Source organism: Gobius niger, assembly GCF_951799975.1.
Source record: "Gobius niger genome assembly, chromosome: 15".
Classification (NCBI taxonomy): Eukaryota; Metazoa; Chordata; class Actinopteri; order Gobiiformes; family Gobiidae; genus Gobius; species Gobius niger.
In genome coordinates this window covers 11117407-11134429 of record NC_136866.1, presented here as the reverse complement: position 1 = coordinate 11134429, position 17023 = coordinate 11117407, and the positions used below count along the sequence as shown (strand labels likewise).

Genomic DNA, 17023 nt, shown 5'->3' with positions numbered 1-17023 from the left:
AGTCAATATAGTAATTATCGTGACAGCCCTATGTTCAACTGTTACTTATATTGGAGTAATACTTGACCAGTAGTATTTATACTTTTACTCAAGTTATGAAAGAAGTACTTTGGCCACCTCGGACCAGAGGTTTAACTTCATCCCTTTCATAATCTACTTCCTTTTTTTCACGTTTTGACCCTGATTCACAGTAGGTTGTTGTTTTTTTTGTTTAAGATTTTCTTGAATATTGTCAGCCTCATGGGAACATTGCCTAAGACATTGCCTAACCTTCATTCTACTCTCCAAATACTCCTTGTCGTAGTAGTATCACAGTTGTGAGTGGTGAAAGTTACGGTATTTGTGAATCACCTGTTTCCTTTGGAGTTTGGCGTTTGTTTACAATAGCGAGGGAGTGCGATATGGCAGCGGCTGTCACGTGGCCTTCAAAAAACCAACACTGAGACCCATTGCCCACTACAGTGTGATGAGACGCGTCGTCCAGTGCAGCTGAAGTACAGTAGGCGATGTGCTACGAGCGCGGACCTGCCCTGTGAACTGCCTGTTTGTGTCCACAGCTGTCAGACTCTCCTCGCCCGCGGCCCACAGTCATCAGGCAGCGCCGCTCAAGCACATGTATAATTCACCTGCTGAAATACGACACGTCTGGACCGCGCGGCGACACTTGAAATAGAATACGATGAAGCGGATGATCAATTTTTCACTCCAAAAGAACATAAAAGATTAAGACGGCTCTTCTACCCGCGATGCAGAGGAACGGCTGCTGATCTGGGTTTAGGATGTGTTGGATTTGGGGTATTTCTATAACCGGTGGTGCTTATGAGTACTTTTTGCGTTCATGTTTTCTTGATTTTGTTCGATAAAAGGGTGTTTTTATTTCTCCGCATTGGTCTTGCTTTAGTTGTAGCTAGTCCTGTTTACTTTGTTGGTTTGTTATTGATCTATAGCTTTATCATATGGGATTAGAACTACCTAGGGACCTCGATGATATCTTGGATTTTGCATTGCTCATAAAACAGCTGTAGCTTTTCTCTTTCAATCCATTCGCTCTGATACAGCCTCCTCCATCTAAACTTTGCACCAAACCTTACCCAAAAAAAACACCATTGACAGAACTTGAGTGGCATAATGTTATTGATTGGCAGTGTTGGGCAAGTTGCTTTAAAATTGTGATATATTCTATATTCGTAGTTGCAGTTTTAATAATGTAATATGTTTGTATTACATATTTAAAAAATGTAACTGAGCGACACTACTTTGAGTTACTTCTGAGTTACTTTTGGCAAAAGATAAGCTGAAAATAGTAAAAATGCCACTGAGAGAAAGTACTTTTCCTTCCTATCCTCCATTCTCCTGTGTTTTGTTTTGATGACATTAGCTACAACTGCAGAACTTATTTTTTCGTTCATACGTTTAAAGGAACAGGCCATGCTAAGATATGTTCTTACCTGATCTTAGACCAGTTGATGCGTACAGGTCTCGTCTTTATGCGCTCAGTCACGCAAAAAGACCAAAGATGTTGTTCGCATTCAGCCTCTCCTCTATGGGGCCTAATGGAGTGAAGTTAGAAGCGACCAAGCTCTTCCACGTTTTCCCTGGAATACCGGTACGTGAGCAGTCACACAATCCAAGAATAGATTTGCCGTCAGCGCAGTAATCACCAATATATTACTGTATTTTGTGTAAGTAATATGTTATCTTCCTTAGTTACTGAAAAAAATATAATTTGTTACCCCCAAAACAGTTGACAGGACTGATACTGTTGGACGTCTGAAAAAGTACTGAATCATATGAGGTGTTGTGGATGCCGTCTTCATGCTGTTGCGCTAGACTCCTCGCCTGTGTGAATGTGTGTAATTAATAATTAATACCACGAGATCACTTTATCGAACACTGAATTGAGAGGAAAAGTTTGAATCCAGATATTTTTGTGGAGTCACTGGAGGCAAAGTCACACAGATCTTCACGCGAGCCGAACAAAAACGAAGTGACGCAAAAGAAATGTAGTCGACACCACTTCATCCCAATGTTTTCCCCGTATTGACTTTCTGCCCTCTAGAGCTACACTAACAAGCGGCCGCAACATGGTGCAGAATGAGACTTTGGAGCACGGAAATGTCAACACTTGCTGCTTTGAAAGAGGCCTGGGTGGGGATTGGGGAGGGGGGACGGTCCAATGGGGGAAAGTGACTGTTGATGTAGATTAGGTTCAGATAGTCGGGAAAGGGTGTCCCGAAGGGGCTGCTGTAATCTGGGCCACGTGTCGCATCGGGAGGAGGTCGCCCACAGCCGGCACCGGGACATTCGTCTTTGTTAGGGAGCTGTCCGAGCGGATGGCGACGTCTCATTGTGCTCACAGTCTATAGATCCCAGCCCTCGGAAGCGGAAAATCTGAACTGCACGCAGGTAAAAACAAATTAAAAACAGACTATGTGTTTAGCTAGTAGCGTATTTGACAACACACATTTGGAGCTCCTCGTCTTCTTTTGACCAGTTATAATATATATACGTGTAATAGGCCTTTTTAATGTTCACAGGAAGCAAGGTTTACAATGAGGCAATCTCTTTTTCCTCCAACTCTTTTGTAAAGTCTTTGAAAGAAGCCCCTTGTCTTTGAATAATTCATTTTTGTGCAAACCTATAAATCTATACCTTTGCAGCAACAGCTCGACAGAAACCTTGGCTAACTTTAGTGTAGATGTATAATGGTTGCGCTGCCTGTCTGGGTTGTGTTTTCCAATACATTCTCCTGCTTGACTGAAAGAACAGGTGAGAGTAGATCCATAGCCTTCAGGAAGTGCTCAGTCATGTCTGTGTTGAAGGAGTATTGACTTATCGGATGAGCCTTGATGTTCCTTATTAAAGCCTTGTTTACCGACCTGCGCTTCATTCACACCTAATATTATTGGCCGTTATTGTGGACTAAAACACCCATAATGATCTTTAACATGCACACTAAAATGTTTGGAGCTGTCCATTATCAGATTGTGGTCATTAGCAGTTTTAGACTTTGCTCATTTTTGTAAGATCATTTCTGTTATGCTTTAGCAATGCATCTACTGGGAAGGTTGAATATTTGATGTGATGATACTTTGTGTCGAAAAGTTTGGATCATACGATTTGTAGTGAGTGGGCTTTTTTCATGCAGATCAGCACTACAGTTTAATGACTAACTAAACATAAAACGTAACTAAAGATAAAAACGCTGCAAAAAAAGCGACTGAAACACAACAAAACAGGCAATGAAAACATCACAGAAATAGCGGGAAAATAGCAACAAAAAGGTGACAAAAACGAGACTGAAAACTACAATAACGCAACAAAAACGTGACAAAAAAGCACAGGAAAAGCGTCAAACTAGTGACAAAAAACAGATTTGGGTAAAGCCGAACTTGAGAAGATGTGGGCATGGGTTAGGAGGTTAAACATGTTTACTTACAGTGCCTCTCGAAAGTACTAATACCTTGAACTTTTGCACATTTTGTCATGTTTACAACCAAAAACATTAAGATTTTATTTTGAATGTTTTAGTAAAAGTTCACACACAAGTAACAGACAGCTGTGAAGTGAAAGCAAAATGATCCATGATTCTGTTATTTTTCAAAAAATAGAAAAGTGAAAAGTGGGGTGTGCATAAGTACGTTTGTGAACAGCAGTTTTCAGGTCTTTCCACAGATTTTCAATAGGATTTAGGTCAGGACTTTGACTGGGCTGTTCTAACGCATTAATATGTTGTTGTTTTTTAAACCATTCCATTGTAGATTTAGCTTTGTGTTTAGGGTCATTGTCCTGCTGGAAGGTGAATCTCTGCCCCAGCCTCAGTTCTCTTGCTGACTCCAGCAGGTTTTCCTCCATCCATCTTCACAACTATTCTTATAGTCTCCCCAGTCCCCACTAAGGAAAATTTGACACTGGGGATGGTAATAATAATAATAATAATAATAATAATAATAATAAATTTTATTTATATTGCACTTTACATTTCAGCGAAACCTCATGGTGCACTCAGGATGATGAGCAGTGTGCTCCTTGGCCTTCATGATGTTGTTTAGTGACCACAGCTCTGAGGCCCTCACAGAAAAGCTGCAATTATACTGAGCGTAGACTACGCACAGGTGGCCTCTATTTAATGGTTAGGGCAAGGTGTGAACATTCTGCAGTCATTAGGAATGTTATAAAGGCAATTTAATGCACTCAGAAAAATGTGTATGAATACTTATGCACGCCCCACTTTTCACTTTTCTATTTTAAAAAAAATAACAGAATCATGTTTCATTTTCAGTAAAAAAAAAGAAATCTATATGTTTAGGGTTGTAAACATGACAAAATGTGCAAAAGTTCAAGGTGTATTATTACTTTTGAGAGGCCCTGTATTTGGGGACACAGGCGTGGTTTATGAAACCTTGAAAAGCATACTCTAATTTTAATTGCCCAGTGAAGCGATGCATTTTCCCTCGGCTTTGTCATCCAGCCTGTCTTCCATTTGCTTATTGAAGTCGAAGAGAATGCAATCAGCTTTAATTCCGTGAAAACAACTTGCTAAGCTTATATCCAAATGCTTTAGGAAAGTGAAAAGTAAACAAAGGCAAGTGCGCATCCTCCCGAGATGTGAAATAACACTTGTCCTGCTTTAGATCCAGCCTGTTACAGAAACAGAGCAGCCTGTTAGCATTATCAAGGGACGCAGTGTCTTTGGTCTGTCAGAAGATAAGCCGAGGAGAAACTGTAACAATATCCCACAAGACTCTGGCAGTCTATATTAAATTATTCGCTGTTGTCTTTGGACAAAACTACATGGATCGAGGTAAGAATAATAATAAACTAGTTTAACTTTGGGCTTCAAACTTCATGAAGATGTTCTGAAATAAACAATTCATGCATCTGTTCATATTCTATTCTTCTCCCAAGTAAAGCCCTTTGCTGAATGTTGATCGCAAATCTCATCATGACTGCAATACTTGTCTGACAACTCACAAGTTTGTCTAAAAATGTTCAGCTCTATCAACAACAAAGTCAGAAGGAAGTGTGTTTTGGAATACACAATTTTTCTGTCTTTTTTAGCTGTTTTCTTACAGAATATAAAGTTATTTTTCACACACAAATAAAGTAAAGTGCAAATCGGGTCCATATGGATGTTTTTTCACAGCAGACTGTTCAGTAGAAGCAAAAAAAAAAAAAACAGCAGTCATAGCTAGCGCTAGCATGTAGCATGAAGCGCCATGTTAGCATTCTCTGTTATTTATGTATTTATGGGCTGTTGAACTACTTTGCTCCTCTCCGTGTCTTTATATCTTTATTAGGTAGAAATCTATATTGACAATTCAGCTTTTGTTAAAGTAGTTTTAGAGTAATTATTATAGAAAGTTTAGATTTTTCCCGTTCAACAGCTTCAAACATGACCATATATGGGCAATTCCAGAGATGCCGTCTGTATCTATAACAAATCTAATAACTTAAAGGCACAGAACTAGAGAATATGTGTATTTCTAACAACTAGACTAGCTACAATTGCAGTCTTGACATGTTGGCTCCTCTTTGTTAAGCTTCTGTGAGCAGCGCACTTGCAGTCTTGAGAGTGTAGCACAAGGTTGCAATACAACATTCGATGCAAACAAATGAGATTTTGCTTTTTTTTCTTACAGGTGGGTTTTGAAACGCGGCGCGTGGCTTGAATCCGAAGTGTTCAATAGCATTAGCGCGCCCATATCGGCCGAGGCTACAGCACTATATTGTTGTAAAGGAGAGGGGTCCGGGGCCGCACTCGTAACCAGGCGTCAGATCCCACTGATTAATGCCTTTAATAATGCCAAGAGCACACTGAGGGGAAGAATAAAAGCACTCCCCGGGACACGCAGTCGAATAAATTAAACACACCCTGTGTCCAGGACCATCAAGCAAACTGCCAACAAGCTTTAATAAGCAACTGAATTATACAGAACCCTGGACCAGGCCTTAGTGGGGAAATGCTGAGGATTATTGCATTTCTCTCCTGTTCACCTCTGAGCAGCATGCGGCCGTCACCATCATGACGATGATGAGGAGCAGTTTTTAAATGTCATCATGCATTATTAGGGCTGAGTACTGTAAAAAAAAAAATAATAATAAACTTTAGTGCTAAACTATTTAGAACAAGGTCTAAAGCTTGATCCAAAGATGGCGTCGCGTCTGCTGCTGTCATGTTTGATCCGTCCCTCCTCGTTCTGTGATTGGTTCCCAAATCCATGCGAAATTTTCGGCCATGGTCCCCAGGCTGCTGTGCAGTTCGAAATGATTCGAGCGCACACAGCAGCATGGCGTTAGCCAGGTTACCAATTTACCATATCGTGTTCAAATCCAATGTCAAGAAATGTGTGAAATATGGGAAATAATTTGGTGAAAATTGGGAGAAATTGTGGCAGAAATAAAGAAAAAATGTGGATAAACAATTTGGAGAAAAAACTGGGAAGAAAAAAACTGGGGAAAAAAAATAAAAAACAATAATAATAAAAAACAAGCAAAAATGAGAGGGGAAAAATGGGAAAAACAAGAAAAAAATGGCCAAAAATAAAATAATAATTTATTTGAGTTGAAACGGTCACTCCCTTTAATTCTGTCCCTGGACCAACAGTGGGTCTGCAGTAGTACCTAGACTTTTTTCTGGTACCATACTGGTATCGTTTAACAGTACCCAGCCCTACTCATAATTCCGGCTTTTTTAATGACTTTTGGCAATAGATTGATAATAAACTTCTGGAACTAATGTCCTGCTCTGGCGGCCATGTTGTGTTGTCCTTCATATTTACGTGCTTTATATGTTACTTTCTGCTGCTCTTGTGTCGACGACCTGTAATAACCTGCAATATTCCGCCGTGAATTTAAAGTAAGACAATAAACCAGACAAATACTGATGTGAAACTGAACTCAACCCTTTTCCACAGAGCATTACTACACACAAACTCCCACAGCATTTTGTTTTAAGCCGTGAATCAGCAGTTGAGTGTCAAACATTCCCAGTGATGTTGTTTAGTTCAACATCGCGCTCAGCCGCTGTGATCCAGCTCCCTCTCAAGTCTACAGTCCACTATCTTATACACACACACACACACACGCGCACGCACACACAAAGCAAACAGTATGTCAGAAATCTGGCAGCCCAGCAGCGCCTCGAGAGATGCTCCACTCAGCGGGGTGTGAGAGAGACGGGGCAGAGGCGAGAAAGGATGGGGGGGGGAGGGGGGATAGAAGTGAGGCTCAGGAGGGCACTTGTCAAAACACTATGGCAACCCGCAGCTGCTCCTTTAAGAGTCCGAGACGTAAAAAGGTTACGGCGAGTCGTGTGAGGTGAGGGGAGGGAACTGGGGTTCGCCGTAGATAGAAAGGTTTCCATCGAGTGTGGAAAAACAAAGTGTCCCAGATTTGTGAATGTCCGTGCCATTGCCCACCGCGACATACTTAAACTTCGCGGAGGTGGGATTGCATCAAAACCAACTCCTGCATATTCCGTCTTTGCCTGTGGCCTCTTTCAGCGATGAAACCCACGGGGGCGGTTTTAGAGAGAAGTGTCCAATGCACCGGAGTGAATCCAAGTCCTTCACTCTGTATATTGTCACCCACTTCCAGCCCTAATTTATATCCTGTGTGTCCTTTGGCTCGAGTCTGAGCGCTGAATATTCATGCAGGTATTTAAAGCGGTGCCGGTCTTTCATTTGGTTTTTGGAATAAGTGCCGCTGTGCAAAAACTCACTTAGGTTGAACTTTTTAGTCTCCAATAATGATGGGTTTGACTCCTGCTTCTCCTGTTCACATTGTTAAAATGTCTTTGGTCTGTACACTGGTTTGTGTGAGAGCGTGATCAGTATTATCCACTGACTGAAAAGCCTGTTCCACTGTCTAGTATAACCCCCCCCTCTCATGTATTAATATTCTGTCTGTATTTTGCCAGGTGTTCCGCAGAAAAGCAGTGGAGCTCGGAGAGAAGCTGCTGCCGGCCTTTAAGACGCCCACTGGGATCCCCTGGGCCCTGCTCAACCTCAAAAGGTACGTCCTGCTGCTCCCCCCCTCACAACTCCCCATGTCCATCATCTTATGTGGAAAAGCAATCAACAGCATCGCAAACCCCTTATATGCATTCAGGATTGTTTTGACTTTTTTGCACTCCACATACCTCGCTGTGTTTGCCCGCGGAGTTCGGCGGCTGCTTCGCGAGCTCACACCAGAGGCGGTCTCCGAAGCTGCGCAAGCTAAAACTTTTGAGTGCTGTCACAGGGTTAGAGGCCGCGGCGGCTCCTATTATTACTCTGTGTCGCTGTGACAGGACTGTCCCAATAGTGTCCCCGCCGCTCCACACAACAAGCCCGCTCCGGAGCTGCCCCCAATATAATCCACTTTACATCATTATTACGGCCCCGCGCTACATCGAATACTAATCGAGGCGAGCGCAGAGAATTATATAAATATAATGTTCTTGTCTCTGGCCTTTTAGATCTACTAAATCCCACTGTGAGAAGCTTCATCATCAGATATTAGGGCTTTGAAGGCTTAACTTTCTGAAAACTTGCCGTGTCACTCTTAAAACTTTCTTTACGTAGTTATTTCCGAGTGCCGCTTTATCAAATCCAGGAGAAACTACAAAAGGGAGAAGTTGCAAAGAGGAGGGGGGAAAAAAAGCATCCTTTTGTCTGTGTGTGACCGGACTGTTGATTGATTACCAATGAGCGTCTTTTCATGTAGAGCCCACATATCGAGTCATTCTAAATTAAACCATTTGGAGCGCTTAGTTGCCGCTGCTATTTTGAGCCTGCCATTGTCGTCGATAAAAGTTCTGTGTTTTGTATTATTTAGATGGCGCCGTGACTAATTCATCGTCTCCACGTTTAATCACAGTGTGAGTCGCCGCATCATCTGTGCCGAAATACCCACATACTATTAATCCACTGAAACAGAAGGGCTCGGTGTCAGGGTCGGAGCCTCTCCCCCCCCCCGCGGTGCACCCCCAGCCTGCCCTGTCAATCAACCCGCCGTCTCGATTCACTTTTATTTCTACCCCGCGCTTCCCCCCCCCCCGAGAGAGAGACAACGGCGCTCCTCTGTTTGTCAGCCGGTAATTAAAAAGCGGCGTGTCAAGACGATAAACGCGCTGTAACAAATTAATTTTCTCTGCGTCGGGGACGGGTGACTGGACTCGGGCCCCGCTGTCACTCTCTCACGGGGGAGGGGAAAGGCGTGTGTGCAGGAGGCGCCCCGTAGGGAAAGCGGCGAGCGGTCTTACCTGCCCCTCTGTGGGAGCGCCCGCAAGGTTCTCCCTTGGGGGGCTCCCGAGCAGATCGGTGGCCATGATGACTTTATCTGCTTGAGCGAGCAGTGATAGCCTGCTGCTAACTCGCGCGTCACAGCCCCGCGCACTCACTCACAACTGCAAATGAAGATCCAACGCACGGCGGATTCAATTAGGCGTCTCATCGGACACAGAGAAGTGGCTCTAAAGGCCCTATACTGGATTTGTTTTTTTTAAAGAGGTAGCCAGGGTTGGATTTAGTTATACAGTGGGAGGAAAAAGTAAGTACACCGTTTGTAATTTCTCACATTTCTGCCTAAATTGGTCATAAAATGTGGTCTGATTCTGACAATCAAAATCATGAGAATGAATAAACAGTGTCTGTTAAAGGGCCTATACGGGGTTTGAACATTATGTATTTTCCTCCTCCTACATGTGCCAACAATGTCCTAATGTGTAGAATGAGCCCAGACCTGTTCACCACAACTGCCTCTAAAATCACTCAAAAAGTTGTTGCTTCGGGTCCGAATTGCCGTCATGCACCAGCTTAATATAGAAGGTGCAGTTACACGTATGACCTGAGGTGGCAGTAGTGAGCATAAAATGGCTAACTTGCATCTAGCCCCTTTAAACTAATACCACCCAAACAATTACATGTTATCATATTTTTAATGGCCATAACATGTAAGCATTCACAGGACAGGGAAGGATAAGTAAGTACACCCCCTGAATCTCACTGAACTGCAGCAGTTTTGTAAAGATTAATGGTCCAAGATTAATCCTGATCATTGTTAGCATCTAATCTGCAACCACAGAAAGGCAAAAGAAGAGTCAGTCAGCTATTTAATACGAGGGTTCACTTACTTATTCCACGCTGTTGTGAATGTCTGTTTTGTCACCTCAGGGCCTGGACAACGTGCGATCATCAATAGAAAAATAAATTCACAAGTTTATCAAGATATTTTGCTAAAAAAAAAAAAAAAAACTAAGACATTCACAGCATGCACACACACACAAACTGCAGTTCAGTGAGATTCAGGCGGTGTACTCACTTATTCCTCCCTGTCCTGTGAATGTTCATGTTATGGCCAATAAAAACATGATCAAATGTTAATGTTCCGATGGTATCAGTTCAAGCAGACACTGATTACTCATTATGATGATTTTAATAAAGATCAGACCATATTTTATGACCAATTCAGGCAGAAATGTGAGAAATTCCAAAAGGTGTTCTCACTTTTTTCCTCCCACTGTATCATATGTTCATTTAAAGTTTGTCCGGAAATGAAAAGTTTATAGTCGAGTGTCATAATTTAATTGCGTAGCATAATCTTCTGTGCGAGACCTTGGATTGGCGTCGAGCCTGTTCAATCGCTTTCTAATTGAAATGTTATGAAAGCGACATTTTCCTGCGGCGTGATTATCTATCTCTGCTTTTTGCTGAGTGTTTCTCGCGTAAGTGTTTTTGATTGCGCGCACACCGAGTGGCTTTCTCCACAGTGTTTCAATAAAGTTCCATCTTATCTTACAGCCCCTGAATTGCATTCGACCAGATTAGATAATAAAATAAAAACAGATTGATCGGCGTACAGTGTTCTCCGATTGCGAAAAGAGCTACAGTGCTTCCTCGGCTGGATCCTGGGCTCCACAAGTAATCGCAATCTAACTGAATATCTTGTTTCCTGTATGTGTAAACCCTGTATATTTCAAAACATGAATCGCAAATGTAATCATACTTGCTACACTTAAACTGTACTTCCTATACTATATGCTACTTACTTTCAATAAGAGGCTGTATTTTTCTTGTGCCAACCGTACTTGCTAAGTCAATGGTCACACATCTTTATTATTATGAGGAATGGACTTTTAGTGCTTTTTCACCATGTTGCAATGTTGTTCTCTCCTCAAAAACAAGCAAGGAGCTGTGTTTCGACGCACTCACGTATCTTTGTGTAATCTATAAGTCTTCTCCAGTGGCTATTCTGAGCACCGCAGCAGCAACACCTCCCAAAAAAGCTCCCCCTGTTCTCCTACGTGTTCAGGAAATGCGTTCCTCACCTCTCGACCCCTCGCTAAGCTTAATCCTTTCATCGCAAAGTAAAAAACAGTCGCCATGGCTTCACTGCAGCCGCATGAGTCGCATGCGCTAGTTTTTCTTTCTTTTTTTGTCTCTTTATTGAAACAGCTGCGCGGCAAAGGGGAGCAAGAGGATGGGAAGGTGGGAGGGGTGAGATCATCACTGTGAAAATCAGGAATTTAAACTACAGGATATTTTGTTCATAGCATTTTCTTACCAGCTGATGGAGAATTATAGAGTTAATTCAGCCATGGCACATTCCTTTCGAATCTTATCATATTGTACTGTCAAAGGGGAACATTCAGGCGCCGACCTTCTACATGACTTGTGGCCTAGTCAACGTGGCACATTGTCCGAGAGGTAGACTGTTAGTGCCTACGTGTAACCGAGGCTATATAGCTCTCTTCATGTGGAAGTATCCCCAGACTCTGAATGATCAATGCTCTGAACATTGTGTTGACTGTTCAAATGTCTCCAGGCCTGTAATACGGTAATAAACTTCTACCATGTAAGACATCCAGACCGTGTCCCGTCTCTCCATCCACATCTCCTCCGGACTCCTTTAGTATTTCCCTAACACCAGCAAAGTGTTAAAAAGTGATTAAGTTGTGAGTGGGATTATCACCAAATACCTCTTTATCATGTACCATACTGTGCAACACCATAGGGACATTATGTAGGCTAAAGAAAGTTGAAGAAATGCAAATCTAGCCCACTTCCTGTCCAGTATGGTATTGATTTGTCTGGTGCGGCGGGACCTGCTTCTGTGAGTCAACAGCAGCTACGAGTTTCCCCTTAACCTTGACCCAGATGGCTGCAGAATAAATAAGACGCGCTTGGCCCAATTATTCCTCCCGCCGTGTATTCCTCCGTCCCTTTCTTTGTACTTCTTGCATGTCCTCTGGAATACTTTGTTCTTCTCCCACTTTCCGCTCTCTCCTCAAAGCTCGCCCTCGTCCATCCGTCTTGACTGGACTGACCCAGTATCTCGTTCAGGACGTCCACTCCGGTCCCTATCTGGGCTTTTACTTCGCCTTCGCCCAGAGCTATCAGCCAAACCAGCGGGGAACTGTAGAAATAGGGACACATTCTGAAGTGTAAAAACTTTCTCTTTCTGAGCTAAATGATTGCGATAGATTTTTTTTTTTTTTTTTTGCGGTCTTCTTGGCCAGACATTGTGATCTATGACATTTGGATCATAGCCGCAGCTTCGACGTCCAGTTTTGTTGATAGCATATATTGGCAGCAGGGCCCTAAACCAGTCGCAGTGTGTGCTCGCAGTCGTGCATAGTGCCATTGATTGACACAAACCGAGCGGAAAAAGCTGCTAAGATCCCATCGATTTGTCCTATTGATCTTCGCCTCGGACTGTGGCCACACCAGAGCCGATACGGAGGCCCGGAGACGGGTAAACCGGCGGACGAATGCGTTTTAACTCACCGACCAACCATTATACGCTGGTTTTTCTGCTTAACTAGAACTAGAAACACGTCATCCGCTCTGGTCCCGTCGCTGTTCCATTAACATTCAGGCCGATAACGCTCTTGAATCACTCCCACCTCACCTCGCGCCGGCTGCCTTTAATGGGATGAGGCGCCGCGTGCGTGCGCGTGTGAGCGCGTGCGAGCGAGCTGCTTTTAAAATGCTGCTCTGTCGCCACACCGCTCAAATGTATTTTCATCTCATCTCGCCATCTGACACTTTACCCACAATGCACCTGGACTCGAGTGGGATGAAATCAGAATAGGTCGTAATTGGATACCGGTTACAAATGACTGAATGTTCAAGGGAGATCCGTCGCCGGGATTGGGGTCAAATACTGAACTTAAGTAGCATTTCCGTCCTAAATTGGATTTGATCCGTTTTTACTTTAAACATCAACAACCAGCGTTTAGAAACGTCGATTTAAACTGCATGGATGGAAGTTCAAATGTTGATCTCGAAAATTGCAATGTGAATGGTTGCAATTGATTCTGTCTGAGTCTTGATGTAAAAGTCCTGAATCATAAATCTAAGAAGAAAGAGAAAGAAGGAAAATTCGATGTATTTATTTCAGGCAAATGAAAACGACACGTTAATTTCAACAGAAGAAGAAAGAAGAAAACTTATTTAATCCCACCCCCATTTCACATTAATATACACACTGAGCTTCCCTGTTACATCTTCCATTTTCTTTCAAACTATGGAAACTCAAAACTGACTTAGCAGTCATCATTACAGTAGAATTCAATAAATCAGTAGCTGAATGACTCAAGGCGTTAACTCAAGGCGGCGTTACCATAGTAACAGTATGTAACATTTTATACCAACAATGGTAAGAAAACAAAAGCACACATCAACACTAGTAGACAAAGTGTGAATGTAATATTTAAGTCCCACTCTCTCTATATAGTGACCAGGCCTGATGTTTATAGAACAGTTTAAAGGTTGCTCTTTTTTGTTCTTATAGCCAGACCTTAGTGTTGGTTTTCGTACCTGACGGTTTCAGCTACAACTGTGGCCTTCCTCATAGGTTGTCACGTGGTATTTATACAGTTTTTGACACTGTCTGCCTGCTTGTAGTAGCAGTAAGTAGTAAGTTAGTACGCCCCCTCGACCCGGTTGGCATACCAACTTTCTAGGGCTGCAGCTAACGATTATTTTGTAATCGATTAATCTATCGGTTATTTTTACGATTAATCGATTAATCGCTTGGCTGTTGTTGGAAATGAGTGAGGAGATTCGTCTTGGCTTTAGTGTAGTTTTAATAACGGCTTTAGAGAGCAGCTTTACAACATGACCACATGTGAAGACCGGTAGGTGGAGCATGCGCAGTGGCAAGTACGGCATGAGATGTAGTACACACATTAGAGCAATGATGGTGTAGGAAAATTGTATATCTTCAATATTTTATCACATAAAGCTAAAGTGGCGCCGCTGTTGATGGAGTATTCTGCTTTCTGACTGGATGAGACACAGACAGATATTCATGAAATTTACAATGTACAAAACACTACAGACCCTAACTATAGAAACAAAGTAGGTTTTCATCAAAAATACTACATTTTCATGTCATTTTTGCACTATTTGAGTCTGTGTTAACCAGAAAGCGATTAATCGATTACTAAAATAGTTGTCGACTATTTCAATAATCGATTAGTTGTTTCAGCCCTACAACTTTCCCACACCTGGGACACAGTTCTGAAGAAGTGGGACTGCAGATGGCACTGTCAGCCTGCTACTACAAACAGGAAGACAGTGTCAAAAACTGTGTAAATCAGCTGACCAGACACATCACAGCAACACCACGTGACAACCTGTGAGGAAGAACAAAAAATAGCATCATTCTTAGAAGACCTCATGAACCTAATTGGACTATTGAAAGTTTAGATCTTGCCTGGCCTGCAAAACTACATGCTTTTTAAAAGATCTTTCAAAGACATGTAGTCTGGGACCGAACGTGATCTCAGCGATTTCCCGGTGGCCGTGATTGCCAGACTGGATCAGCCAATGAGAGAAACACTGGATTTGTTGCAGGAACAAGCGGCACCAAGCCTTATCACAAGGAACGCTTCCAATGCTGTTTCTTGTTCTGGTTCTAGGGATTTTATATTTTCCAAATGATTTAAAACAAATGAAAGAGCAGAAGAAAACAGTCTTTAATGTTTCGGAAGAGTGTGGTGACGGCTTCCGTCTCTTGATGCAATGAACTCCCACCGCTTGTGCGTGATTGGACCGATATGGGTAAAATCGAGAAATGATTGGCTGCGAGCAGCTGCCCAGACGGTTCTTCTTTTGAGCAGCCAGGCAAGTTTAAATCTGTGGTTAGTTTGGCATTGCTTGAGTTGTATATCCAGTTTGTTCCAAAGTGCTCCGCACACAGACACACAAAAACATTTCCGAGTGGATTGAGCTTTTGGCAATGTAAAATCGTCTCAAATGTTGCACTCTCTCTCGAATTGTAAAGAAACATTGTTTAGCTGTTAATATTTTGTTGAACGCTTCATGTAGGAATATTGACGTATAATAATTTACAAGATCCTTAAATTTTAGCAACTTTGACTGAATAAACAAGTTTTGTGTGTGATCTGAAAAACAATCCTTGTAAATGATCCGCACTGTAATATGATTAAAGGATTAATTGTGTTCTGCTAAGTGTTTCCCCATACTTCAACACAATGTAAGGTACACAATATGTTACGCAGTGTATTCTCATCACAGTGTGGTTTTGCTTTATTCTAAAGGCTATTGGAGATGTTTGTTTTTATATGTCGGACGTGGGGTTTTCATTTAATTATTTGCTTTTTGTTCAGCTCTTGTTCAAACTTTATCCGAGGGATCAAATGACTTCATCCACGTTGCTCACTCCCATCCAGGCAACATCTCTCTGTGTTAAGGAATTTGAGTAACGAGTTTGTAACAATTGTATTGTTTTCTTCTGTCCTGATAGAATGACCCCTTTATTTCCCTGATACAAATTTCCCCTGCATAATCCGTCCCAGTGTTGTAGTCATCACTTTTCTGCAAACAGTAGCCTATTGTTCCAGCTGCTTCTCTTTTAAAGCTCATAAACCTGCTCCGACTCTGCCACTTTACTCCCAATTAGCAGCAAAGTGGAAACACGTGTCCTTCTTCAACTCTGTGGAAGTGCCCTGGCCTCACCGCTGCACAGTCTGAGAGTGTGACTGACAGCCACGGCAGCTGTTGTTGGTCTGCGGCTCAGACCTAATTATTGTGATAAGATGTTGCTGCTTCAGTGGCCTTCTCCACAGTGCACTGACTTCTGCATAATCTCCTTCCAGAGGACAAGCCGGTCGGATTATTCCTGCACTTGCCTTCCCAAACTACTACTGCAACCGAGTCAATATTAGTCCCCAAACATTTGGACTTTAATTTGCATGCAGTTATTCGCAAGTTATTCTAAAATGGTCATTGCTTTTGGATCTTAGAGGTTATTCACAGCATTCTACAGTTTGTTGTCATGACGGATGATGTGCAATAAAGACACTTTATCCACGGAATAACATTGGTCAAAACATCTGCATTTTTGACAGTTGTAGACCACAGAATCCTGGCACTTCAATATTAAACCTTTCCACTGAAATACATTTCTTGTTTGAAATCTTTCAAAGTGCCTATGATGTGGGTTCTATATATTAATGGATTTATTCACACAGATCTATTCCATTTGATGTAGTTGTTTGATGTATTTGAAGTCTAGACGGTGCATTTAAGGTTGCAGTAACGTTGTTCTGTTTGTCATGCACAGCACATACAGAGACTCAAAACTTATGCGATCTAGATATCATATAAATGATGTAGCTACACAATTACCATCCACCATGACAACCTGGTGGATAAAGCTGTCCTTCAATTAGTTGGACCTGGCATGGATCAGGACTCCACAGAGATCTCTCTGAGAGCATAACTTGGGATGAGTATCATAACCATCTGTGCGACAGGAAGAACAGGCCTTGTCGTGATCATCTTTTACTGACAAGTCTAATTTACCTAACATTCATTTTGAGACTGCTTGTGTGTTCTGGTCCTAAGTCTACATTAATGGAAATACTTTCATGAGGAATGGCATCTGACAAAGATTACCTTAAAACCATTCCTACAAGTTATACTGAAAAGTCAACTCAAAGTATGACTTTTCCAAAACCTTTTTAGCCCCGGATTCAGCTAAATGAGTAGACGGACTAAAGTATTCC

The 17023-nt window shown here is 42.2% G+C and overlaps 1 protein-coding gene across 1 annotated transcript in view; it reads left to right on the top strand.

Annotated features, from left to right (window-relative positions):
• Window positions 1–17023, top strand: part of man1a1 (mannosidase, alpha, class 1A, member 1) — a 142290-nt gene that overhangs the window by 97370 nt on the left and 27897 nt on the right. The window contains exon 5 of the mRNA XM_079572019.1: window positions 7922–8016. Coding sequence (XP_079428145.1) covers window positions 7922–8016 — 95 coding nt within the window. The remainder of the gene's footprint in view (window positions 1–7921; window positions 8017–17023) is intronic.